This window comes from Camelus bactrianus, chromosome 7, assembly GCF_048773025.1.
Source record: "Camelus bactrianus isolate YW-2024 breed Bactrian camel chromosome 7, ASM4877302v1, whole genome shotgun sequence".
NCBI classification, from domain to species: domain Eukaryota; kingdom Metazoa; phylum Chordata; class Mammalia; order Artiodactyla; family Camelidae; genus Camelus; species Camelus bactrianus.
This window is the reverse complement of record NC_133545.1, coordinates 41,680,194-41,707,935: the sequence shown is the minus strand read 5'-3', so window position 1 is coordinate 41,707,935 and position 27,742 is coordinate 41,680,194. Positions and strand designations below refer to the sequence as shown.

The 27,742-nt window shown below is 39.8% G+C and overlaps 1 protein-coding gene across 6 annotated transcripts in view; it reads right to left on the bottom strand.

Annotated features, from left to right (window-relative positions):
- Positions 1-20,046, bottom strand: part of CPVL (carboxypeptidase vitellogenic like) — a 105,917-nt gene extending 85,871 nt beyond the window's left edge. For 2 of the 6 annotated variants that reach the window (XM_010971447.3, XM_045508142.2), the window contains exons 1-2: positions 19,774-19,931; positions 5,208-5,396 (exon numbers count right to left, since the gene is read on the bottom strand). In XM_010971447.3, coding sequence (XP_010969749.1) covers positions 5,208-5,373 — 166 coding nt within the window. In that variant the 5' untranslated portion in view covers positions 5,374-5,396; positions 19,774-19,931. Of the gene's footprint in view, positions 1-5,207; positions 5,397-19,641 lie in introns of those variants that run through there. The other 4 variants (XM_074367304.1, XM_010971451.3, XM_074367306.1 and 1 more) reach the window with 4 other exon arrangements.
- Between the last annotated feature and the right edge of the window lie 7,696 nt (positions 20,047-27,742).

Genomic DNA, 27,742 nt, shown 5'->3' with positions numbered 1-27,742 from the left:
GCACCTGATGATTAGGAACAGGGAGCATCTGGGAGCAGAAGTGATGATAAGGATGAAGGAAAGGTCTCAATGGGATGTTTCCAGAGGGTCCTGCTAGGCTAGCACAGTAGGAAGGGCATAGCTTTCCCAGTGGACCGACCTGGGTTTGCAATCCTAACTAGGCTCCCCAGCAAGTTGCTTCCTCTCTGAGCCTCTGTTTCCTTTGTGCAAAATGTGGATACTGAGTCCTCCACCCCGGGCTTTCTGTGAGGATCAAATGAAAACATGCATGTGATCCTTGAGCACGGAGGTGAACATAAAATAAGGGCTCAGGAAAGGGAGGGATGATTATCACTAGCCCGTAGACCACCCTAAGAATAGTCCTGAAGATTCTGGCTTTTTTGGGCTCAGTCTGGCTCCCCCAGGAAAGATTACTTAATCCTCTCTACCTCTTCCTGTTCTGCCCCTCCCCACCAGAAAAAGACAAAGAAAAAAAAAAAGAGAGAGAGAGAGAGAGAAAGATTTTAAGGAAAAGAAAAGGAAGCTGTTTAGGGGAAGTGGTGTATGCCAGTCCCCTATCCTTCCCTCTCTCCATCTTTGCTTCCACTCTCTGTTAACCCAAGAAAGAGTACCTTCAGGGCTGGAAAGCCTTTAAAATACTTTTTTTTTTTTTTTTTACCATTTTTTAAATTGAGGTATAGTTGACATTACAACGTTATATTAGTTCCAGATGTATAACATGATTGAATATTTGTATACAAGTCATGTTACTACTGTCACCACACACACAGCTACAAATTTTTTCTCTTGTGATGAGGACTTTCAAGATTTACTCTCTTAGCAACTTTCAAATATGCAATACAGCATTATTAACTATAGTCACCATACTGTACATTACATCTCCAGGACATGCGTCTTTTACAGCTGGAAGTCTGTACCTAAAATGCTCTTGAAATATTTTTCACAAATCTATTCGTCTCAAAATCCAACAAAGCCGACCCCCCGACTCCTCCCACCTCCCACCACCCCAAAAAAAGAGGGCAAAGAACTGAAGGCTGATGGCTTGGGAATGAGTGAGATGTGAATCACACAGGGGTAAGTGGCCATTTGAGAAAGAAGACAGAGAAAAATGAGAAAGGTCAAAGTAGAATGAGAAAAAGAGAAAACATATAATAGGAATGAGCTGGAGGGAATGGAATATGGGAGAGGGGTGATTGAATCCATCTATCTCTCTGAGACCGGCACAGCACAAGGCCCGCTGGGCTGCTCTGAAAACGACCCAGATGCTCTCCAGCCCTGCCTTTCTGAGAATTCCAGTTGCTTCTCTGCTGCCTTGGACTGACTCCGGTGTATTTCTTACTTTCCCTTCTAGATCAGGGGCTACTGGAAAGGAGGGAGTTTGTCTTGTTTATCTCTGTACCCCCAGGGATACAGCATGCTGATGTCTTAAGGCACTCAATACACACTTGTGAATGGATAAATGCGAATGAATGAACTTAAAACATGACATGCTGACAATGCACTAGGATTAGCGTATTTCTACAAAAACCTCCTAAGGCAGGCAAGCCTCATCAAGATCTTAAGAAGTTTAGAAAAACTTTTCTCTAGCCCACAAAAAAGTGTTTCACCCTGTTTTAAATTGTAAATTTCCTTTAACTAAATCAAAGTAAAATAATTAAAAGTTCTTTCAACTAAATTGATTTTTTTTTTTTTACCTTTTCAAATGTTCTGTTCATCCTCCTAGAGTCTATTACTGGAATGTGGAAAATAAACTCCCAAGATGTAGGAGTGTCTTTCTTCCTGGAACCCTGACTCACAATACAAATGTTTAAAACAGTTGAAAAAAGGAAAAGGGTTTTCTTTGAAGTGATTTCACTTCCTACTTGTTATTTACTGTGGTTACCAGTGCTTGTGATAGTAACAGTTTCAAAAAGACTGGCGTATGACAAAAAAGGGCTCGAACCAGCTAAGTCAGGCACTTCATCTTCAGTATGGACACTACCAGACCATAAGTAATAACAAAATAAGACCTAACAGCAAAATACCCTTTAAAGTTTGTGAAAAGGCAGTGCTTGGAAGCATGCTAAAATTTGCTTCCTATATTCATTTTGTTGCAGAGAACTAGGATTTATTCCAGACGCAGAGAAAGCAAACATGCAATTACAATTACATAAACTAAGGCAGTGAACTGGAGATTTTAAAAAAAATTCCCTGTCTTTTGAATTACTGTTTATCTCAATGTTTCACTGCGACATTGGGATGCACGTTTCTAAAGTGCTGACAGACTTGATAAACAAAAGAGATTCAGGAGAGTGAGCTGACCATCTATCCAGAGCTTCCTGAACTTTCACTAAAGCGGGTGAATAAAATTATCCTTAATTACGTTGTCGGGGCTGCATTTGAATACCCAGTTGCACCGGGGTACACAGATTTTGGATCCGCCAATTAAAATTCCGTTCAAAGATTTTTTTTTTAACTGTGTAGCAAAACTTTAGAAAGTGACATTACATTAGATTTTGTATTTTAAATATTGTCACTCATCAGATGGTGATCTATCAGGCTTGGCACAAAAGGACAGAATATAAAACTACCTCCCTCGGAAACTTTCTTTGCTACTGCTGATGCCCATAATGGTGACGTGCTCGTAAGTGAGAAATACAGGAATGGGAGGGATCTGGACAGTCTCTCAGGCAGAGTTCCCTATATTCTCTGCACTTGGTTCTACCAGACGTATGATTCAGACACACCATGGCCACTTTCACTTAAAGCCCTTGTTGAAGCTGTCATCCTCACTCAGTACACACAGGTCTGATCTGCCCACATCTCACCCTACACCTAGTCTTGAAGCGGTCATACAGCACAGTGGTTCATACCCCAGGCTCTGGAGTCAGTAGAGATAGGTTTTAATTCCAGATCTGCTACTTACTAGCTTTAAACGGCCCTGGGCAAGATACTTGATTTCTCTGGGCCTCAGTTTTCTCATCTATAAAATGGGAACAATAATTATTCATTCTTCATTAGGGTTACTCTGAGGATTAAAAGAGCTAATGTGTGTAAAGCATTATGCCTGGAACATAATTAGGTCTCAAATCGAAATTTTACAAACATTTACTGAGTGCCTTTTACATACAGGCACTGCGCTAGTACTGGGGATATAATTACTACTAAACGTTAGCTACTTATTATTTTTACTACTACTACTACTCTATTCTGCCCGGACTACGCCAAACAATAGGGACAGCGTCCTTCTTAAAACAGGCAGTATGCCTACCTCAAATGTAACACTTCAGGAGTTGAGTATGCATTGCCTGATTCCTCAGTTGCTTCATGTGTGTGCCTCTAGTCCCTCCAAAAAAACACAAGCTTTTTAAACAAAGGAAAAAAAAATTGCAGCAGGCAAATTGTAGAGCAGGAGTCAGAAAATCTGGGTCTCCAACCCATCTCTGCTGCTATTCCCTGTGTCCCCTCGGGCAAGTCATATGAAATATTTGAGTCTCAAATTCCTCGTCTGTGGAAGAGTTTGGTTTTGAGTATTTAACTCCTTTTCAGCTCCAAACTGAATGATTTGCTTTGATTTATTGTGAATAAACACAATCTAAGTTATCAGTATCCACTTATTCAGGAAGCCAAAAGGAACGCATGTGACCCAGTTTAGTAGATTTGGATTATGATATTTTGCCTCTTCATTTATGTCGAGTGATACCAGCCTATACCACTGGGCTACCATCTTTTCATGACTTTTCTACATCAAGCAAAAATGAGTCTTTTTTTTTTTTTAAAGCCTGACTACATTGCCTCACTACATTATCACTGACTATACTATCAAAGTTTTTCACCTTTTCTTAGAAAAGAGATGGCAAAACATGGGCCAATGTGTATTTCAGACAAAGACATGTGAGCAGGACTCAAATGCACCCTTAAGAGCGGAGACTGTTCTGGCTTGAAACCAAACCAAAACCAAAAAACAATGACAGCCTATTGGCTATGAGAACTATTCAAATGAAGAAAAGTTGCTTTATTTTAAACTTCCATACAGAGGATAAACATTTATTTTTTGATCTTTAAAACGACCATTTCCCTAAAGTTTCCAGTTTCAGTTCCATAATCCCATGACATCCTTCAACCTATCAGCCTCAAAAGCATTAACTCTGCCTTCCCATCTGTCACTAGGGATAAACTCCAAAGCAAACACCAACACCTCCATCCATGGATGCTCATCTACTTTAAGAAAATGCTCCAGGAAGAGCTGCCCTTCTCCAATCAACTTTCCTACCCTCTTAAAGACCCTTCCTGACTCCATAACTCTCTCTAGCCATCACGCCATTTCTTTGCTCCTTTTTACAAATAGCTCTTCAGAATTGCTGCCTATATACTATTTTATAGGTCAAAAAGTGCCCCGAGGTCCAAAAAGATTATGTAACTTATCTTACTCAGTGATTTAGCTAAGCATGAAGAAGCATTAAGTGCAGAGGCGAGTCAGGAATTTTAGTCTCTGATGACACCAATGACACATTCTTTCTATTAACAATAATAATAGAAAACCCCACAATCTCTAAATAAAAAGCCATCAGCAAACACTAATATTTAGTGAGCAATTTACAGGTTATAAAGAGTTTTCATGTGCATCTTCTCATCTGATTCTTATAACATCCCTGAGGCTTGGGTGAGTTGTTTCATCTCCATCTTATTAATGAGGAAACTGAGGCCTGAGACGTCCAGGCAAGTGGGCCCAGCCCAGTGGCTGTGAGCTTAGACTCTGGAATGAACCTGTCTGGGTATGAATCCTGAATCTAACAGCTGGTGTCTGTGTGACCCCGACAAGTAACTTATTCTCTTTCTGCTTTAGTCGTCTTGTGTGTGAAACAGGTGCACTTCCTGGGTTTTTGAGATGCTTAAATGAATTTATATCAAATGCGAACCAGTAACTGACATATAGTAAGTCCTTAGGTTAGTATTAACCAATTAAGTGACCAGTTGTAGACAGGCACTACACTAGTTTTACAAATAGATGTGCAGGGACTCAACCACTAGTTAATCTGACCCTGATAAACTTTCATTTTAGCTCAAAACTCTGATAATATATGACACCAAATCATTAAAATGTGAAATAAAACAATTTGAGTAAAATACCAGAATGCATTTTGGATTCTGTGAGACAACTGCTTACAGAAAAAAAAAAAAAGAAAAAACTGTTGAAAGTATACCAGTGATTTCTGATTTAAACTTACCTTCTGCAAATTTCCCAGCTTCAATATAAGGAGTTAGAAATAATGGCTGTCCTGTGTCTCCTTTATGTGGTATGGAAACATGTGCTTTTTGGTATACGGAGCGAAACAGCCCATCACCACCAGGGCTGAGTGACAACAGGGCCAGCAAAACAGCTGCCTTCCACATGGCACCAACCTCTCCCTCTAGGCCTAGGATGAAAACAATAACATTCCACAAATGAATCAAAAGAATAAATATTTACCTAGCCCCTTTACATGCAAGACACTCATTCAGTCACTCAAAATATATATATAAGGACTTTGCTAAGCACCTAACCATCAAATAAGTGCTCAGCCCAATCCCCGATCATCCTGAAATTAACAGTCTAATGGGGGGCTATTCAAGGGATTTACAGTGGAACTAGCGAAGCAATTTACATTTCTAAAGCTGTAATTTGGAAAGTAAATTCGATGCAACATTATATGAAGAATCAAGACTACAGGGACTCTGTACATCGATCCCCAAGAGTGGGAGAGACAGTCATCCATTACAGGCTGAGGACTGAGAACACATTCCAGTCCAAGAGAACCTAGGAAGGCCTTACCAAGGTTGGACGTGAATGTAAGGTGTGGAACTCAGCTAGGCAGGAGAAATGGGGAAGGCATCACTGGTGGGTGGTACAGCTTGAGCAAAGGTGAGACCTCAGTTGTCCACAGGCACTTTGCAGGGGAATTTAAAATAAACAAAATGGATTTCTGGTAGACTTTCTATCTCTTACAAATCACTAAACTTTGCATCCAAGAATAAAAAAGAAAGAAAAAGAAGGAGGGTCCGGAAACCATCTTCAGGCCCTGCCCCCGTAGCTAGCTGACACATAAGTTCAAGAGTTAGGCCTCCAACTTTATTAGCACAAAGCTCTCCAAGGATCTTTCGTCTGATGTTTGCCCAGAGTATTCATCTGGGCTGATAATAACAATGGCTTAAAATTGTAAGGTGATTTCTCTAAACTTGTAAACACGTAAGTTGTATTTATAATGGGCCTTCCCAGGTATTTTTAGCTGATTTGAACATCCTAATAACTCAACCAGGAAAGTCAGGCTTATTATCACCAATCTTAGACAAGGAAAAATTGACTCAAAGGAGTGCCTTATCCAGGGACATCAAAGTAGAGATACAGGAACCAGAATGCAACAAAGGCCAGGACTAGGGCAAGGTGAGCCCCGTGCAGAAGCAGGGTGGGATTTCATCTCTTTTTTTTTTTTTGAAATTTTGTCTGTCATGGATTTTTTTTGCATTAATTTAATTTTTTTTTTCCAATATTGCATTACAATACTATTTATCTTACTTATTGAGTCTTCTGGCACTCTTGAACTTTGCATTCAAGGCAGGTGCTTCACTTGCTTCACCTTAATTTTGACTCTGCTAAGTATTATGGTGCCTACATCAGTGCTGTTACATTGCACTGCACTACTGCTATTCAAATAATCCACTCAGATTTCCGGATGCAAAAAGAAATACATAATTATGCAAATACAATGCCTGCTTTTGATTGTCTGGTACTTTACAATATCAAGCTATTAAAAACACCTTAAAAACACAAAATGTGTAAAAATCTGTTAACCACATGCTTATCACAACCCAATTTGGCATAATAGGAAAAATTGGTTGTAGCAAATTTAAAAAGCATTTCAGCCACATTTCCCCAATAAGATAAATGTTTATAATTATAATTTGATTGAATATATAATCCTTGTCAAGTCTTTCATGGTTAACTTAATAGAATTCCCCAGATTTAATGTAAATAAACCCAACCAAATAGATATGTAGCTAAAAAATGCTTTTGTCTATTATTGACTACAAAAAGGAACAAAATGAATTTAGAAACTGAAATCAGATTCCTAAGAAGTCCAAGGGTAATGACCACTATGGCACTGATAAAACATTATTTTTTAAATTATGTGAACTTGTTACTCTAATGTTTTAATAATGTAGCTACTTTCAAGGAATGCTTGAAATCAGCAATCTTACTCTCTAACTGGCTCAGAGGAAAAAAAAAATCTGTGATATTAAAAACATATTGGAATAAGCTCTTCCATTAAGGTTTTTTCCTGGGGGCAGAAACAAGAAACTAATCATACCATCTAATTTCTCAATCTTTCTGCTGCAAACACCCAGCCCCTTTAATGGAAGTCATTAATATTTAACTAACCAGGGTGGTTACAGCACTTCCCTTGTGAGCAGATGTTGATTCAGAGATGTTAAAGAGAGAGGTAAAACTCATCTTGTTTTAACTGACATAAATCTAATACACAAAAGTCGGAGTTGGGTCAGTTCAGGAGATCCCATTAACATTTAATCAAATAAATCTAATACACAAAAGTAGGAGTTGGGTCAATTCAGGAGATCCCATTAACATTTAATCAAATAACTATTGGAGTCACAGTTTCCCATGTAGGTGAATTAAAGCAACGACGTACTTCATTTCACAGTTCTCACTTAATAGTCAGAATTCCTGAACTGTGCTTAGCTGTCATCTCTCCTAATGAAAATGAAAGCCATGTCATGAATGGAGAAGTGTCTTCTTTTTTTTTTTAACATCCTTTGCAAATGTTTTTGCCTATTCTAAATTAGCCAGAATCTTTTTATTTATTCAACATTTACTGAATGCTTTCTAAACTAATAAACACTAATAAACTAATAAACACTAAAAAACTAATAAACACTAGAAGCTATTGCCCACAGAAAGTGAAAAAAATTATTAGCCCTACACTGTATCATGTCTACTTGAAACAATGTGAAAACATTGGTGCTATTTCCAGTTCAAATAAATCATACTGAAGGATTCAGGCAAACTGTTCCTCTTAATAAATGTTCAGAAACACAATAAAATCTAAGCAAATACAAAGAAATATTGGCAGAATCAAATAAGCTAAAGATCAAAAGTGTATGATTCACATTAAACCTTAAATATTACAGTTGGAAATCACATATCCAATGTACAATTTTTTGATATAAGTAAAGCTATTTATCAAAGTGTTCATTAGAATAATAAAAACAGTCAACAATGTAAACAATTTAAAATAAGTAAGTCACTGCACAGCAAAAAGATGGAACTATAGACAGCAATTAAAATGACCCCACTGAGAATGTTTTAGAAAATATATTAAAATATTAAGTAAAGAAAAGCAGACTATTAAATTGGATATATGGTACTTTCTCCTTATTTAATACTTGTTAAGAATTTCTAAATTTTCTACACTATTTAATCTTATAATCAGAGGAAAATCATTTCCAGTTTTGCTTTCTGTTCAGACAGGGAAGCCACTGGTAGAAATGGCTTGTTCCTTATTCCTTATTAGTACCTGGTTATGACCTCTTGCGTTTCCTAGGAATAAGGGTTCTGTTTGTTCTTTTAGAACAGGTTCTTCTTTCTCCAACATTCTGTGAAGCTACGTCCTGATCTCCTAAAGCCACAGAACCTCAGAGACTCAAAGTTAATTTTCTCTTTGGTAAATTAGAAGGCTCTGCATTAATGGGAGATATTGTTCTAATAATAATTAGTATAATTATATTTATATTTCATTCTGCCTATAGTAGAGTCCAAAACGAGTGTGCATACAATTGGAACTAAGCAAGTATCTGTTGAACAGATGGGGCTAAATAATGAATCATGCTATGGCAGACATGTAGGAGATAGTAGATGTTCCTGTGCCCGATTCCTTCATCTTACAGACTAGACAACCAGTACCAAGAAGTAAGTAACTTGCAAGTAAGATTACACCAGTCGTGAGCAGTAGGGCCAAGACTCAAAGCCAGGATTCATTTATGGCTCCAAATCTAATCTGTTTTCCACTCTCCCATCTTTGGTTACAATTTCGACTTTTATTGTCTCAACAGATAGTAACAGCCTATAACAGTCCTAAACCCCATTCACTAGATCATTAGACCAGGCAGTAAAAAAAAATAAGCAATAAACAAATGAGTCAATAGAAACAATAATAAGTAAGCCTTTCTACAGAAATTGGGGTTTTAGATACAGTTTGTACTAATCAAGGTTCTGACCGGACTCACTCACTGAACCTTGGGCAGAACAGTGACTTCTCTGGGTCCCAGTCAAAGTGTTAAAACCAATGGTCAGATTTCTAGGAACTGTAAGGGCCAGCTGTTCAATAAAGCCATTGTTCAAAATTAAACCATAAAATTTTACTATTATATAAGTTATATTCAAAAAACAAAAGTAGTAAATTCTAAAAATTCACCACTTCTTAACTATTTTACTATCATCTATGCTCTAGAGTCATGTTTTTTGTACTCGTCTGGTGGGAAGATTGTATTATGTTTTGCTACTGTTCGTTTCTTCCCACTGATGTTCAGTAACATCTCATAGCTTGAAATCAGCCACGGTGGGAATACTTACACCACGGAAATCAGCAAACATCACAAATCAGGGCTGCCCCCATCCACCCTACCCCAGAGAACTGGATTTAAATATTTACCTGCACAAGTTAGACTCATGTCCCTTATTTGAAAAATGAGCTGGAAACTACTTTCCATCAACACACACCCCAATTCCAATGGAAAAGATCAGAAGAAGAGACAAAAAGGGAAAAATCCTGTCAGGGTGTCACCTGTGTGTGAAAGCAAACAATATCATGCCCAGACAGGAAGGGCTTTGAGAAAAGAAACCTGAAAAAGCCAATGGAAAGTGTGTGCTCTAACAATGAAAAAAGCAGCAGAAACAAAAACTCCAGGATGAGGACAAAGAAACCAAGAGCAAATGTGTCAAGCAGCCCCGTTCTCCCTTTTCTCTCCTTCCAACTTCTCTATTTCACACTGTAGATTATTTCAATCAAAAGATAACAATCATTCATGTAATAATTACAGCTGCAATTAAAATAGTTATTTGGTGTCTCCTTGCATATTTAATTGGCTTTAGTAGCTCCCAACATAAAAAAAAAATTTCCACAGACAAACAAAAAACAGGCCAACTAGTAACAGACATTTCCATGAAATCTGTGATAAAAGAAAGGTACAAGAAAGTGGTCCCTCTATTTAAAAAAGATTCAGTCACCTCTCAAGATTATTCAGGCATATCCAAAGCATTTGAGTCCTGTAATGAAGGGCTATTGTGCAACCCTAAATTAAATACCAACCCAAATCCCAAATCCAGTTATTTTTGCTAAAGGATTTCCATGCAAACAAATGGTAAAAGAAAGTCTTTATTTTGAAGGGTCCAGTGTTCATTTTCCTTAAGACATCATTTTAATTTCTAAAACTGATATTTGAAGCACTCTTTTCCCAGAGAGGACACAGTACATAACACTCAAGGTGATGGGCAACCTTTGGCTGAAGCAGCACTGAGACTTGCAGGCTATCTCCTTCCCACAGGCTACCCTTTGGCATCACACAGGGGTGTCTAATCCTGCTAATTGAATTAGTCACCCCTATCTCTGCCACCATATCCTTGGGCTCATGGGAAAGGGAGACTAACTCCAGTTATGTGGCAGGTAGAGAATGAAAGGAATCAGGGAGACGAGGAAATAATATAATCGGACTCTACAGTAGGGAGCTTTACCTTGAAATCTCACTCCAACCAGGAGGAAAATTCGAGTGGAGGTGGGGAAATAAAAAGTAGACTTGTCCCAAAATGTTAATAACAGATTTGAAACAGAAGGAGCATCTCCATGATTCAAGGTATTATTGTGATAATGACACCAGTAATAGCTACCAATTATTGAATGCACTCTCCACACAGAAACTGTGCTAACTGCATTATATTTTTATTTCTAACCTTTACCAGGTAAGTACTACTATCATGACATTTTACAGATGAGAAACTGATCTTCAAGGAATTTAAGTTACTTGCCCAGGGTCACACAGCTAGTAAGTAGTAGAACAAGGAATTGAGGCCAATTCTAACCAGTTTCCAAAGACCATTCTGAGATTGATTCAAAATGGATTTCTAGTTTCCTTCTGTTTTGAAAATAATTTTGGGGGGATGGATTAAGACTCCTGGCAAAAGAAATGTCTTCCACTGAAAAATTCTTTATTTTCACTGAAGTAAATGTAGCCCTATTCTTTTTTTAGACTCAATCTCCTTTTTGCTATCTACTGTGACTAAAGTTTTCAAATAAAAAAATTAGGATACACAGTGTGACAAATACAAGGGTAAGACTGGGTACAACGGATGAGAATATTTTATATAAGGATGATCCTGGGAAATTCTTCAGTGTTGTCACCTTAACCATCACTTGTCACTGAGGTGACAGGAAACTCCTCCCTGATCCCAAGAGAGATACTATTATCACTGACAGTAATCCTCACTCAGCACTCCCTTAGATTACTCCAGTGCTTGGCTCATCTCTTTGCCACACATGGTCTCATAGGAACTTAACCACCATTCTCGAAAGGAGTTAGTGCAGCAGTTCAACAGAGACCCCTGTGGATGGAGCAACTTCCCAAGTAATGACACTCTAGTCCATAGCAGAGCTGGGACTGACTCCAAATTCACTGGACCAGCCACTTCTTCGATAAACAAATATATCTTTAGCTCCTGCTATGCGCTGGACTCCCATGCAGGCACAGAGAACGAAAGAGGCAAAGTGTCTGCCTTCATGAAGCTTCCCCTCTCTAGAGGAGAACTACTAAGAACATCAAAGCAGGGTCAAGGGCTAGAGAGGGACGGTGTCGAGGAGTGGAATTTCAGATTGGGTGGTCAGGGAAGGCCCTGCTGAGGAGGTGACATGTGAGCAGATATGAAGGATGAGAGAGTTCCAAATGAATATCTAGGGAGAAGAGAGTTCCAGGCTGGGGAACAGTGATAGCAAAGGTTCTGTAACTGGAGGCAAAGACGACGGAGTCCAGCATGGCCGGAGCCCAGCAAGCGATGGGGAGATGGTACAAGTGGGATCAGGGATCAGACCATGCAGGGTGTTGAAAGCCCATGCATGTTTCGGGAGCTCACTTCTTCCCAGTTCTGATGTTTCCATCAATGGTGAGGCTGGCCTCTTGCCACCCACTTGCTTACTCCGAGGAGGATGATGTAAGAGGTGGAAAGATTTATCTGATGGATAAATGTGGGTAAACTGGGCATGTTGGGCTCAGCTCTCTTAGTGTCCCCCCAGGGAGCAGTGTTTCCTCTCTCCACTGGAAGTGGGCCTGTGCATGTCTGGGCAAGCCTTGCTGTACTCGGTGCATTTGCCAACCCAGTCTCTCTCAGTAATAAAGGATTTTACTCTCTACCGACCTTGCTCTTTTGTGCTCTCAATTTCTCCAGACCTCAGATGAGAGAAAAAATTTGCTATTTGGCTGGGGGAGGGGGGCGGGGATGACATCACACGACTCCCCCAGAGGCCCCAACAGAGTGGAAAATTTGGGTTTTATTCTAAGAGTAACAGGCTGGAATTTTTTCCCACTGAACCCCACTGTCTCTATTATCCTGCAAACATTTCATCATATATATGTGATTGAAGAAAGGGGTGGTTACTAGTATCAGCTTCACCCACATACCCAGAATTCGAAGTCCCATACAGCCTGGCTTGTCCACACTAACCCTGGAAAGTTATGACAGTTGATGGTGAAGAGTGATTCCTAAAAATCAAACCAGCCAAAATATCCTCACACAGCTAATCGAAGGAAACCAAGTTACAACCAGGCTATTTAGCAAGAACAAAAGGAGGCAGAATTAAATCCTCTCATTAGGTATTTTAAAATCAAATGTGCATAGAATATCCAAAGGGGAGACAATAGAAATAGCCCATAGTCTTGTTCATCTGGTCCTTAAGCCATGGAAACACCCTCTATTATTTCTTCTGTCAGCAGTTACCGAAAGCAAAAACAAAACGAAATAAAACAAAAAACGATTTTTACCCTCTTACTTGCAGCATCCTGACTTGTCCATACCATCTTGCCAAAGTCATTAGTGATCTCCACATTCCCAAATTCAAAAGAAAGGTTAATTGACTTCTCTGACACCCTGACATTACCCCTGTTGGTAAATGTATCATTGCCTTGCCTTCTGTAATCTGTGTTCACGGATCTTCTAGAATGTACTCCTTCACGGTTTCCTCGTCCTTTGCCTTCCCTTAAATACTGCGTTTCCCCGGAGTTTATCCTTGGTCCACAGCGTATCCACTCCACACACTCTCTCCAGGGGGGTCTCGTCACTTTGAGTAGCCCTTTCTACTGACACCACTCAAAATAACAGCTCTTCTTAAAAGCTTCAGGCTCATCTACCCAACTGCCTGCTGAACATTTTCGCCTCATGTCCCATCGGTCTATTAAACTCAACTTGTCAAAATGGAAACTAATCCTTCTGCATAAAACACATTTATTTCTGTTCCCTCGTGAAACCCGTCTAAAGTAAAAGCAAAAACATTTTTAAAAAGGTATAAATCCCACACCCAAGAAAATAGCAAAAAAAACAGCAAATAAGGCACAATAAATTTTGTTGTTGTTGTTGTTGTTAGATGGGAAGTGAACAAACAGTTCTACTGCAGAAAATGAAACCAGAATAGAAATGAGAAACAAGCTAATTCACATTACAAAACCACAGAATGGCTCAAAAATACTAAGTCCCAGATAAACAGAGGGCAAAAGTGAGGCTAAAAACAGAGGGACTGGTGAAAGTCTGTAACACCAGGTAGAGCCTCAGGTCCCCTCCCTCACTCTAACAAGGGAAAGGAGAGGCAGTCTGTAGAAAAATTATTCTTTGGAAAATTAAACCAGAGAAACTCTAGACTTGGGCATATGAAACACAGTAAAAGTTGGGAAAGAGGCACCCAAATGGAAACTAAGAAAAAGTGTGTGTCTACACACTCACACACCCCTGAACACTGCCCTTGAACTTGAACATGCTTCAAACATGTCCCTTGAACACTTAGCTGAAGCCCACATGTCTCCATCCCTCACTCTGTGCAGGAGGCTGAAGGATTCTTCTCTGGAATAATTGAATCCTCTTAGAGACAGGACTTATACATAAGGATATGTGAGGTCCTCCAATGAAAATTCTTGGACCTACCAATCAATTCCAGGGAATTGCTGGCAAATCCCTTCAACACAATGGAGCTTCCAACCAGCAACGTAGTTTCTCACACTTAATAAAGAACCAGGCTGCAAAGAACCACTGGACATTGGAAGAAAGCCAGTGTCCCAGCAGAACACTGACACTATTCCTACATACCCAAGATCACACTGTAGGTACAAAGTGACTGACGTTCCTTGTCCTCTGAGCAGTTACTGCTTTCTTACCACTATGTCCCTAGCCCCACTTTATTCCTCCCACTCCTGAACAGACCGCTGAATGGTCAGCGGCTGAACTGCCCGGGCTAACTTGGCAGCAGCCAATCCACCGGTGCCCTCTTTCTGGATCCCTCCTTTGACTCACTCAACACAAAGCCAAACCTTTCAGAGGCCTCTTCCTATGTCCCCTATCTCTTGGGTTCTCCTTTGCTGCTAGTAAGCTAATAAAACTAACAGTGTCATTACAAGTGTATTCCTAGTGGTCTTTGGTCAGTGGGCTTTGGCATCCCACTTGAAAAATGTACTGAGACCAGGTAGAGAAGTTAGGAGACCATGAAATAGAGAAGAGACAATAAACCCAGAGCATCAAGGGCAGCTGAGGGATCTGTGTTATTGTGAGGCAATCAAGCAAGCCTCTGCCACAATTCCTGAATGCACAGAGGTTCAAGTTCCAGCGTTTGTCAACAGGTGTAACACGGGGCAAGTCAATTCACTTCTCTCTATATATTTCACTCCCTTCATTTGCAAATTACAGGGATTAGATGGACTACATAATTCCCAATGTGCTCTCCCATCTTGGACTTTCTCGGATTCTAAAAAGTAGCCAAGGATAGGGATAAAACTGCTGCAGGTTCTGAGCCATAGCAATGATTCCTGCAGCTACCTCGATGAAAGCACTTCCATGCCTGTTCTGAGTGCTGTGAACCTGCATCTGAATGTTTGCAAAGTTGGAGACCTGAGAAAGGCTGTATTTTGGTCTATGCTGCAAGACTGGTTTGATTATATAGTTACTTTTTTAAACAAAGGCTAATTTTATTTTATTTTTCTTCTTTTTTTAATGAAGTATAGTTGATTTACAACGTTTCAGATGTACAGAAAAATGGACTCAGTTATACACACATATTCAGTTTTATATATATATGTGTGTGTTTTCATTTTCAGATTCTTTTCAATTTTAGGTTATTACAAGATATTGAATATAATCCCCTGTGCTATACAGTAGGTCGTTGTTGTTTACCTATTTTTACATATAGTGGTATACACCTCTAAATTCCAAATTCCCTCCCCTTCCCTCCTCTGTCCCCTTTGGTAACTATAAGTTTATTTTCAATGTCTGTGAGTCTACCACTGTTTTGTAAATAAGATTATGTGTTTTTTGACCATAGACTTTAAAAAATATACGTATCATCAAATTCTAAGTCAATGGCTTCCAGTAAGTTTACTTTGAAACAAAAGTCTCAGACTTTCTAGATACGAGCGTTTAGGTGCTGGGTCACAGTGAACTGTGGAAAGAATCTTGATTTCACGTCAAGTGCTGCAGTCCGCCAGTTCCAGTGCCTGTGCGATGGCACAAGGGGTTCACACTCCTCCCAAGTCAATTCTACATGCATTCCAGCACTTAGGAGGAGGAGGGGGGAAAATTATTTCCAGTCGATTTCTTGATTGCTAATAACATTCTTCATCAAGAAACCCAGGCACTGAAATACTTCATTTTCAGAATTTAACTATGACTGCCACCGTCCCCTTGTGCCAAATATAAATTCCACAAGCCTCTGGAGGGGTCCATCTTTATCGAACTTTCTACATTCCATGCTGCCCAACCAGGTATTGCAGAGAGAGAAAAGACAGTCCCTACTCTCACCTTCTCACTGAGATCTTGGAGCAGTCTCTGACCACAGAACAGATGCTAATTCAATCTCATTTCCCTCATCTTGTCAGTGGTAAATTATTACAGTAAGATGGGTTTACAGAGCTGTAGATTTATTTATTTAGCACAGAGAGCATATATGAAAATACTAGAGAAAGGGAGAGGGGCGTTTGGTTGCTAAATATAAATAAAGGCTTGGTGACCTTGCATCCAAATTATGTGTCCCATCTGAGGTTTGGTTTGGAAAATACGGCCACCATCAGGATAGGCTATTATGGTTTCCAGATTAAGTAGACACTGCCTTGTGAAAAGACAGACAAATTCATTAGCTTATCTGGCTTCCTGATATTTGGAAATGGTTTACACAGACCAAGCACTGTATACTCTAAAGGTCCTAGATAAAAAAGTATTTCATGTTCCCTCTTTCCTTCCCTCTGCTACCTCATTCTCCACCCTCTTTTCACATCCTCTCCCCACACTGTGCCTCCTTTAGCGGGAGTAGGAAAGACTTCACTCCACTCACATGGGTGTGTTTTTTCAGTTTGACTGTTGTAAGTTATCAAGGAGAACTTAGCTACAATAACGCTGTAGCTAGAACCATCATTAGAATACAAACTGATAATTGAACACCTATATTTTTTTCTGTTCTAAGAACTCTATATATTCAGATTTTCCTCAAGGTCTTGACCTTTTTTCCTCCTTCCATACATTCTCATTCAACCACCCCTTGACCACTAACTGCTAGTCCAGAAGTGTGTTCCGTCCTGGCCTTGCTGTTGGGCTCCTACTCTCAGCAGGCTCCTCACATAGGTACCCAACTGGTCCCTCAAATCCCCTGAATCTTGTAACAAACATCATCATCCCTCTTGAACTTCCTCCTCCTCTGACTTCCCGAATTTTAATGGCACCTAGAGGTCTAAAACACAGTCCTCATGGCAAATCACTCACAAAGTCCCACCTTTCCCCCTCTTTTTTCTCTGTGCAATCCATTTGGTTCAGAGGTCAACCCTCACTTGCTCTGGGGACATCTGCAAAGCCTCCTAGCTGGTCTCTTAGACTTCAGGTCCTCTCTACACCAATTCAGCCTAACTCTGATGCTGAAATGAGCTTTCTAAAGCATAAGACATTTCCCTCCTCAAAAGCCTTCCATGGTTCCCAGCTGCAACCAGGATAAAGTATAAACTTCCTGTCATGAAATTCAATGTCCCCTATAATGTGACTGGCATAACTTTCCAGACAAAAGTTATAAACTCTATGTTCCAGCCAAATCAAACCTTTTTCTGTTCCCTAACTTTACTCTGCCTTCTAAGTCTTTGCATGTAAGCAAAACTCCAGGCAAATAGTAGGCACTAAATCAATATTAGTTGAATGAAAACAGAATTTAGGTGGGAGTATACAGTACACTGTAAAATTCTTTCAACTTTTCTGAATGTTTGAAAATTTTCATAATCAATCATCAGGGAAAATATTAGTTCAATGAATAAATGGATGAAGGAATGAATGTCTTGGGAGCTGGGTTACCTCCTCCTCAGAGAACCGTTGAGGTACAAGAAAATATGTCAAGGGGTCTTTCTAAAAGATGAGTAACAGAATATGGAGTTCCAAAAGGGAAAGGAGGAAGGGCTAGCTCTGGGATGCCTAAATAAATATTTTGGCCAGTACACAACCCCAGCAATTTAAGGACAGCCACTAACTAGAATCAGAACACAGAGAAAAGGCTAAGAGATAAGACTCAAGGAGAGTGGAAAGATGTGATGCAAGAATTTGCTTTCTCAGGCTAATGGAGCTAAGGACATAAAGGGTTACTCCCCCCACCACCATCTTAGAGCTCCCCAGATCCTGAGTTAAAGCAATAAAAGAAAAGCATGTGGTTCTGTGTCCCAGGCAGTACCTGCAATACCTCCAAGGGAGACAAATCTCTATACTCTGGTTTCGGTTCAGTTATACTCAGGAGCACAGGTTTATGAAGAAAGCACCTGGTCGCTGTCCTGTGAACTGAGTCTATTGCTTAAATCTTTGCACTGGCAACTATATAGCATTAAAGTCCAAACTGTATTCCTGGTTTTGACCAAGAAAGTACAGTTCTTGGCTCTCTGTTCAGCCCAAGTCAATACAGATAGTAATGATCTGTTCTTCTAGAGGCACCTTTCTAATTATGGGAAGCTTCTCCTACTTAAGTCCTTTTAAATGTTCTTAGTTCAGTCCCTGAAAACCCCACATTATTAAACCCCTGGGAATGTTAAGCAAAAATAATCATGTTTGCTCTATAAAATGAACGATACTACCTATTAAGAATGGGTCATGACCTATTTACCTTGGGTATTTGGGGAATAATAAACAGGCCTCTGATGTTATCAGAGGCAGTAACTATGCTCTTCCTCTCTCGCTGGGTTAGTTCAATCATACCAGGGTAGTATTTAACACTCAATTTTTTGTCTGACAAATCATATGCTTTCCAAAACAAAAACCAAGTCATTAACAAAATACTGTCATGCTGTTCGCCTCTTGTTTTTATTTTTTCAAGGGGAGTGAACTGATAAGCCCAGTGGACTTGCTTAACACTCTTCTGAGTCATTTGAACTGCCTATCAGTCAAAGCCTACTTATTTCTCAGGCTATAAAGTCAGCCTAATAGAACCCCACTGTAAATTGGTTTATAAACTGGATTCACATATATTGTGGGGCCAATTATGCCCCTCCAAAACAACCAGCTCCCTCCCATAAAAGGAGAGTAAAGCAGCTTCTTGCTGATGACACTTGCATTGCATTATAAAGGGTTTCTACTGGACTTAGATTAGCCTGGAGTACAAATTCAGAAACCCTAATCAACTAGAGGGTTTTGACAACTTTTCAGACTTTCATATGCCAACAAAAGCCAGTGCAGTCTACTTTTCCAAGTGTTCCAATTCCTATTTTGATCAACTTTCTTAAAACTTATTTTTCAAGTCAATAATATGTTCCTTGGATTTTTTTTTCCTCTTTATATCTCTGTTCTTACTCATCTCACACCAAAAAAAGTAAATAGTTGCACCTCTAAGGAGAGGGAGAAAAGACAAGTATCTTCCATATGGAGAGACTGAGCAAAGGCAAAGCTGGGATTCAAATTCATACACCAAAGTCCCCTTTTCTCCCCATGACACCAAGCTGACCTGAAAGGCCCTTGGAAGCTTCCATTTCACACATGTCTCTACATGTTCCCCTGGCTCCTATGAACTCCCCTGCAAGGACTGAATCCACTTGGCAAGAAGCTGCTTCCACCTGTCCCACGCCCCTGGTTTTCTCCTAATCCTACATTCCAGAAAAAACAGCCTTTCCATGTGCTTTCCTGCCTTGGCTCAAGCCAAGTCTCCTTCTGTGGGACACGCTCAAACAGAAGGCACTCCTCCACAGCACTTACGAAATTAAAACTTCCCACAGAGACTTGAAGGAGAAAGAGGACGGGTCCCCGAGCCCCCGCCCTCTCCCCCACCGAGAATGATGGAGGACCCTACGGCTTCCCGCTTCCCTGGAGGGACACCTGGCCTGGAAGAAGGCGGGGGCAGGAAAGGGAGCGGGGTGGGGACCGACCTCCTCAGACTGTGCCAGGAGCCTTCCGGAATGTTTCCCGGGCTGGGCGCATCCAGAGCCGGGTGCCAAGCATCCCCAGAACCCCAACCTGGAAACTACGAGCTTGCCAAAGCCACCCGACCCGGATCTCACCGCCCTGAGCTTTCTCCCTCCGTGGCGTGGACGGCTCCTGAGACCGCCCGCCCTGCGCTCGGTGCGTGCGTCCCGGGGACGAAGAGGCGACAGCCGCGGAGGCGCACACTTACGCAGGGCAGACGGCGCTCCTCCCGGCCTCGCGCTGCGCGCAGACTCGAGCCCGCGGCTCCCGCCCGGCTCCAAGTCCGGAAGAAGCGAGGCCGCCTCCCGCCCTGGCTCCCCGACTACCCGCAGATCCCGAGCCTTTGAGCGCTTCTGTCAGTGGGCCCACGTGACCTAGACCTACGGGGCCTAAGGTATGTCCCCACCTGTCTCTCCCCGCCACCTGGCAGCGCCCAGTCAGGACTTCCCATCCTGGAAGAAGCCAGCAGCCCCAGTGTGGAATCTTAAAAATGAACAGAGGAAGACTGACTGCGGTGCAGCTCTCTTTGGTTTGTTTATTCCTTTGTTTTGATTTTCTCTCCCGCTTTTTTAAAGCTGCTGGTCTTAGAATTTCCACACTGTATTTTGAAATTATTTCCCCACACCGGTGCTTGCAAGCCTGCTGTTTACATCTGGAAGCCGAGTGGTGTTTTACTACCCCTGTTTAAAAGGCCCACAAGCATTCCTGGATAGTCCACAAGGTAGTGGCACTAACACTGGGGGCACACTGAGTGCCTGCACTGTGCCAAGTGCTTTCTCAGCGTTACTGCAGAGAACCTGATGTGTTCTGTGTTATAACTAGCCCCATTTTGCAGGCAGGAAACTGAGACTTAGAAAGGTTAAGTAGCCCATTCTGGGTCATCTCTTGTAAGTGAACTACCAGAGTAGGTAGTATTAACCACCACAAGATGCTGGCCACTGAGCCAGACGCTGGGGGGAGTCAGAGATTTGTTAAACAAACAAACAAACAAAAACCCAAGCCCAAAATGTGTTAACTTATGCTAAGTGTGTGTCACCAAACCAGCTTAATACATAACCGAATTGCAATTCCAGCCTTCCCCATTAATGTAATCTTAACCAGTTAGTCTGGAATTTCCTGGTCAGCACCAGTGAGATAATTCACCTAATGGACCCTTTTGTCCCCCAGAAGAGGGTGACACTGCCTGAAAAAGCCTGAAATAATTCTTTTTTTTTTTTTTTCCCATGTATGACTTCCTATCCCACTTCCCTCTACCTTTAAAAACCTTTCCTTTTCTGTAACTCTTTAGGACTCCTTTCTGTTTGCTGGATGGGATGCTGCCTGGTTCATTTAATAAAGCCAACTAGATCTTCAAATTTACTTGATTGAATTTTGTTTTTTAACAGACTAAAAAGGTAAAGAGACTGCAAGAGCAAGGAAATAAGACAAAATAGAGGAGTGTCATCATTCCTATGTCTAAGTCCCCCACATGTCCCATAGTTCAGAGATGGCACAGTTATTACAAGATCCCAGCCAGGCTGCCTGGCGTTTTTTGTTTGTTTGTTTGTTTGTTTTAATTTAATTGAAGTATAGTTGATTTACAATGTTGTTTTAGTTTCTGGTGTACAGCAAAATGATTCAGTTTTATAGAAATAGATAGATGGATAGATAGATATTCTTTTCAGATTCTTTTCCATTATAGGTTATTACAAGATATTGAATATAGTTACAGTGGATCCTTGTTGTTTATCTATTTTATATATAATAGTGTGTATACATTAATCCCAAATTCCTAATTTATCCCCCCTTTTTCTCCTTTGGTAATCATAGTTTGTTTTCTATGTCTGAGTCTATTTCTGGTTTGTAAACAAGTTCATTTGTGTCAGTTTTTTTAGATTCCAAATATAAGTGATATATGATATTTGTCTTTCTCTGTCTGACTTCACTTAATATGATAATCCCTAGGTCCACAAATGTTGCTGCAAATCACATTATTTTGTCCTTTTTATGGCTGAGATATATTCCATTGTGTATATATATGCCACAACTTCTTGATCCAGTCATCTGTCGATGGATATTTAGGTTGCTTCTGTGTCTTGGCTATCGTAAATAGTGCTGCTGTGAACATTGGGGTACCTGTATCTTTTTGAGTTAGTTTTCTTCAGATATATGCCCAGGAGTGGAATTGCTGGATCCTATGGTAACTCTGTTTTTAGTTCTTTAAGGAACCTTCATACTGTTTTCCATAGTGACTACCAATTTATATTCCCATAAACAGTATAGGAGGGTTCCCTTTTCTCCACACCCTCTCTGGCATTTATTATTTGTAGACTTTTTGATCATGGCCATTCTGACTAGTGTTGGGTGATACCTTATTGTAGTTTTGATTTGCATTTCTCTAATAATTAGCAATGTTGAGCATATTTTCCTGTGCTTTTTGTGGGCCACTTGACTTTGAATTCTGGCTCTGCTTTTTAGCTACTAGTTCTGAGCCATTGTTTTTAAAGATGACCAAAACAAGGTCACCATGCTCCTTTGCAAGGTGACTTGGCCATTCCTCCCATCGAGAGATAAAATCTGTCTTCCTTCCCCTTGAATCAAGGCTGGCTTTTTGACTTGTTTTGACCATTAGAATGTGGGCAAGTACCAGTTCCATCCCAGGAATCAAAAGGCCTTGGAGCTTCTGCTCTGAGATTGCTGCCCTACGATCACCATAACAAGAAGCCAGTGTGTTTCCTTGAAGAGTGAGAGGTCGTGTGCAGGAGAACCAAGGCATTCCAGACATAGTAGCACCAACTGGGAGACTGGTGAGAGAAACCACTGGGACCTCACAGCTCAGCCCGCCATGCAGCAGAGTGCAGCTGCATGAGCTAGCCCAGGCAAAACCAGCACTGGAACAGCCCAACCACCCACCAATTAGAGAATAAAAAATTCATTGTTGTTTTAAGCCAGTTTAGTTTTCGGAGTTTGTTATGCTGCTGAGGCTAACTGTAGCATTGACTCTGTGATCTGGAACAAATTACCTAATGGCACCAAGTCTCAGTTTTCTCATAAGTACTTAGTTTATTGGATTATCGGGGGTACTAAAGGAGAAGCTAACGCATAAGTCGTCTTGCCCAGAGTATGTACTGGGTGACTGCAGTCATCACTGTCTGCTGACATACATTATGGCTGGAAGTACATCCTACCCGCTCATCTTTTTTGGAGAAAAATTTATTGGTGGGAAAAAGTTTTTTTCTCTAAGACCAAGGTCAGCTCACCCTTAACCAACTATTAAATAAAATAGGTTCAACCTTCCTACCTTGATGAATATACCTTAAAAGGCCAGATTCAGACTCCTTGATGATCTGTATCTAAATGTGGCGGTGCAAGGAGAGCTGGTCTCCAGCCCCTTGTCTGCAGCCACCTTCCCTTTTCCCACTAAGCTCCAGTCCCGATATGGGAATCTCTTTCTAAATTTAGATTAATAGGAGTAAATGTTTGTGGAACTACAATTCCTTGGATTTAGTGACTCTGGTAAACTTGATAGAGTATCCATTTCCTCCCAGATGTAGTTTTTCCTTTGTTCCTGTCTTTTGTGTTGTTTGTCATAAGGAGGAAAACCCTAGGGTAAGAACACAGGCATAGACCTCATAGCCTGCTTTTTGCACTGGTCTCACAGGCTCGTGAGTTCACAGTTCTCAACAGACTGGCATTTGTTTAGACAAACTTTGCTGTGGATTAATACCCACATGAAGTAAGGGACATCTTGGGAGCCAAAGCCACAAAATTGGTGGGCATGGCTTAAGGATTTCAGAGCCATTAGGGTGCTTGCCACCTCAAGAAGGCACCCATGGGAGAATAAGTTGGTCACGGAACAGGTTAGATTGACACTAGGTCACCTGCCAACCTCAAGAAAATTCCATAGAGGTACTCTGTAAAACAACACATGATCCTCAACTCCATGGCATATCCCTCCTAGGTGTTAGTTTGGCTCTAAGACACCTAAGACTTAGCTAAAGCTGTTAATATATGACAAACCACATGAGGTTTTTCCTTTTATCTTGTTCTTTGTCCTGAGAGCTTGTCTTCATGAATAATGAAAAAACCTCTCTGGTCTCTGCCATCCAGAATGTGCATTTACCAGAGTGCACCTGGTGGCCAGTTAAAGAGACTGGGGTTTCAAGACATGAAGTCACAAGCAGCACTTAACTCTGTCCAGTCATCCCAGCTTAAGGGGAGTTTGTCATAAGGGGTCCCAATCCATAAGGGATCTTTGTCATCTCAACCTGTGCTGCTTTGTCCGTGCTGGGAAAGTCCATTCTAGTAGCGACTGCCTGGTGTCACAAATAAGTGGGTTTATGGCTGGAGGCATCTCACATTTTTGTGGAAGACTAGAGACACTATTTTCACTACATCATTCTTACTGTCTGTGCAATGAAGGTCTTTGCTTTCTTAGACGATTTTGGGGCGTGAACTTTTTGGATCTTATGAGAGCTGCATGTTTTGCAGTCTCCTTTCGGATGCTTTGGTTTAACCATAAAAAGGCTTATTGGTTTGAGTCGCTATTGATCGTACTCACCAATGGCCAGATGAGGGATCTTTTGAGTTGGCTAGATTTGAAAGACAAATAATCAGAAAATGGTGAGCACAAAGAAATTAAAAAGTAGATACAAGGAAATGTCATGTCTAGCCTTGGATATTCCATCAGCAAGGTGAAAGAACAAAACTTAGACTTAGAACAAGGACCATTATGAGGAGCATTCCAGTTAGATAAGATCATATAAAAAGTGAACTTAAAAGCAAGGACTTCCAAGTCAAACAAACAGAATGGGATACCTATTTTAATTGATTTACAGAAACTTCCAAAAGCTTCATGGAAAGATTTGTTGTAAAAGGCTAACGAAAAATTAAAGATATATGAGGTACCTAAAACAAAAGACTGTAAGACTGACATACTCCTGCAGCTCCCGTCTCTCCTTCTTCGAGTACTCATTCTAGTGAGTCACTGTCTAAATTGCCTTTTCACTCTGAAAAGACCATTAAACTATTACCTTTAAAACCACCTGCAGTTACAGGAGATCCTCCTTAGATGTCTTTTACTTCTCCATCAAAGGCCAAACTAAGGGCCATGGTTAAAGAATAAAATAAGATGATATTTAGAGCCTGATAGGAATTATTTTAGGCCTCGCCCCTAAGGTTTCTAAGGCGTAAGAATTCTAATTAATATATGTAATTAAAACTACTAAAAATAATAAGGGAAACATTTCCATATGGAAGGAAAATAAAATGTATGTTTTCAGTAAAAGAAGGCATAAGGAATGGAAATGCATTTTGTTAAAGGAAAAGAAAGTAACTGTGTCCTAAAGAGAGGCTAAAAAGGAGGGGAAGTGTAGGACAAAAATCTGAATGTAAAAAGGAAGTTATATAAGGTTTGCAGAAAAAGAACCTTGAAGAGAGAGTTTTGTATATGGTCAAGCTGACTCAGATTGAAATAAATTTAAGTGAGTTTTAATATCAGAAGTAAGCTGGTACAAAATTAGAATCTTATCTCTGTTAAACAAACTATAAACATGAAAAGTAGACAGAAGAAATCTTGTATAGTCAAGTTGGCTAAAATTGAATTAATTATAAGGGTTTTTAAAACTAAGCATTAATACGAATAGTGTGCTTATGTAAATCTAAAAATTTTACTTCATCTATTAAAGGAACACATTTTATTAGACTATTGTTCTGCTCTTAATAAAGGTTTTTCTTTACCTTTGAGTAGTCTGCCTAGAAAGCAGGGATTTTGTGTTTTATTAAAACAATTTTCTGTGTTGTTTTTAATCAGGTCTTTGATTACTTAAAAGAGCTAAAGCTTTTACAGCTGTTTAATTTTCTGTATTTGCCTGCAAAGTTTTTAATTGTTACCATGGCCAAATGGATAACCAAGTATTGTTATGCAGTGATCTAGGATTCTATTTGACCAAATGTTTTAAAACCTTTTGATATTTCTGGCAAACCTCCCCCAAATCAAATTCTAAATGAAGTTTTTTATTTTATTTTACCTAAAAGTAACTCTGGAAATTTTCTAGAGGGCCCATGAAAAACATTTCAAAAGATATGTTCACTCTCCATGTAAAAGAGAAATATTAAACTAATTAGGCTTATTTGGTATGTTAAATCATGTGGGAAGCACTGTCAGTTAAGAATAATGCTTAAAAAGAACACTATGAGCTCATCTACAAAACGGAAACAGACTCACAGACATAGTAAACAATTTTCTGGTTACTGGGGAAAAGAGGTTGGAAGGGATAAATTTGGGAGCTTGAGATTTAAAAATGTTAGCCACTATATACAAAAATAGATTTTAAAAAGTTTCTTCTGTATAGCACAGGGAACTGTGTTTAATATCTTGTAGTAACCGTCAATGAAAAAATAAGAAAACAAATATGTGTATATATACGAATGACTAGGACATTGTGCTATACACCAGAAATTGACACATTGTAATTGACTGTACTTCAATTAAAAAAAAAAATAAATAAAAATTTTAAAAAAAGAATAATGCTAAACTTTTACGTTCTGTTTGTATAGGAAATGCTATAAATGTTCTAGAAGTTAAATTATTAGAAATCTGACCTATTCTGATACAGTGTTACTATTTGTAATTCCAATTATTGTCTTAAAATGTTGTGTGTCACAGAAATAATCAACATCCCTGACAATTATCATGAACTTTCATCAAATCTTTAATAATGGACTTTTTTAGTTCTTTTGTCATTTACAGAGAGTTATTATTTTACAAAAGTATTCTTGTAAATATGTTTACTCTTCAAGAAAATTCATGGAAAGGATTTTGACAAATACAAGTTTCTGGTAATTTTAAGATCATAAAACTGAACTGAGTAAGAAATTACAGAATTCTATGGGAAAACTGATGGCTTCATAAAACTGCTAACAAAAGGTCAAGAGCAGTAAGAATTAATTACGTGGTACTGAATGAACCGATGCAGATGATTAATACTTTTTGTGACTTTTTGTTTTATTGCTGGTTCTCTAATTTTCTGATTTTCCAGCTTTTAGGAAACCTTTTTCTCCTTTCTATAAGGCTATCAACAATTTGGTAAGATACATCTTGTGAACAACAATGAAACATATACTTTTCCTCCCTACCTGATCCCTCCAGAATTCACACACTCTCAGTGAGTGTTCTTATTTTCATGGCAATATAGTCATTCACATAAATTGGGTAAGAATCCATTCTTCCTGTCACGGGACACAGTTGGAAACATCAGTTGGATTACCAAGGCTTTGACTGGAATGTCATATTTGAGAGACATGCGTAGACTCAGATATGACCAGACAGCTTTGAGGAACTAAGATTGACTTTATGGAGCCAGTAAAGCCCCTTGGAAAAACAGCCTGGTACTTTACTTCCAGGGCTCCAGCAGCCTTACCAGCTGAGTAAGGAAGATCACTTCCTGGAAGGTACAGGAACCTCCAGACATTTGGGGGACTTCAAGAAGAGAGGAATTCACTGAAATGTGTAGATATTGCAGGTAACTCTTATGGCAAATTCCTAGCTTGGCTTCCTGGCCTGGACCTGGAGGGGCATTTAAAAGTCCACTCTGAAATTCGTTGTGAGAAGTTCCAACAAAGCAGATTTAAAGAGTTACATGTTGCTGTTCTTGCTTTACTTATAGAAATAAACAATCCAAGTTTATTGAAACTAAACTTATTTTGCAAGCAAATTAGTCTTAAATTGTCTGTCTTTGGTAAAAATGAGGATGATTTTGAGAGAAAAGTTATGTTTCAGTAATATACTTATGGATATTAGATTTTAATACTGTCACTTGTCTTTGAGGTTTGTTTTCTGCCTATAAACTTGACTGGGTCCTGAATTCTTCCAGTTCCCTCCAATATTTGGCCACAACTCTCCAAACTAACATTTCTAATTTTTTTCTCTCACTCTTCTGACTTGAAATCATTAATAACTAAAACTGCCCTTTTTCTGAAGCCATGTAACCTAAAATTGGACAACGTGGTATAAACTTCAGAGAAATCGTCACAACAGCTCCTATATGGAGAGTCTTCCTATCTGTTGCTGTATAGGCCACTCAG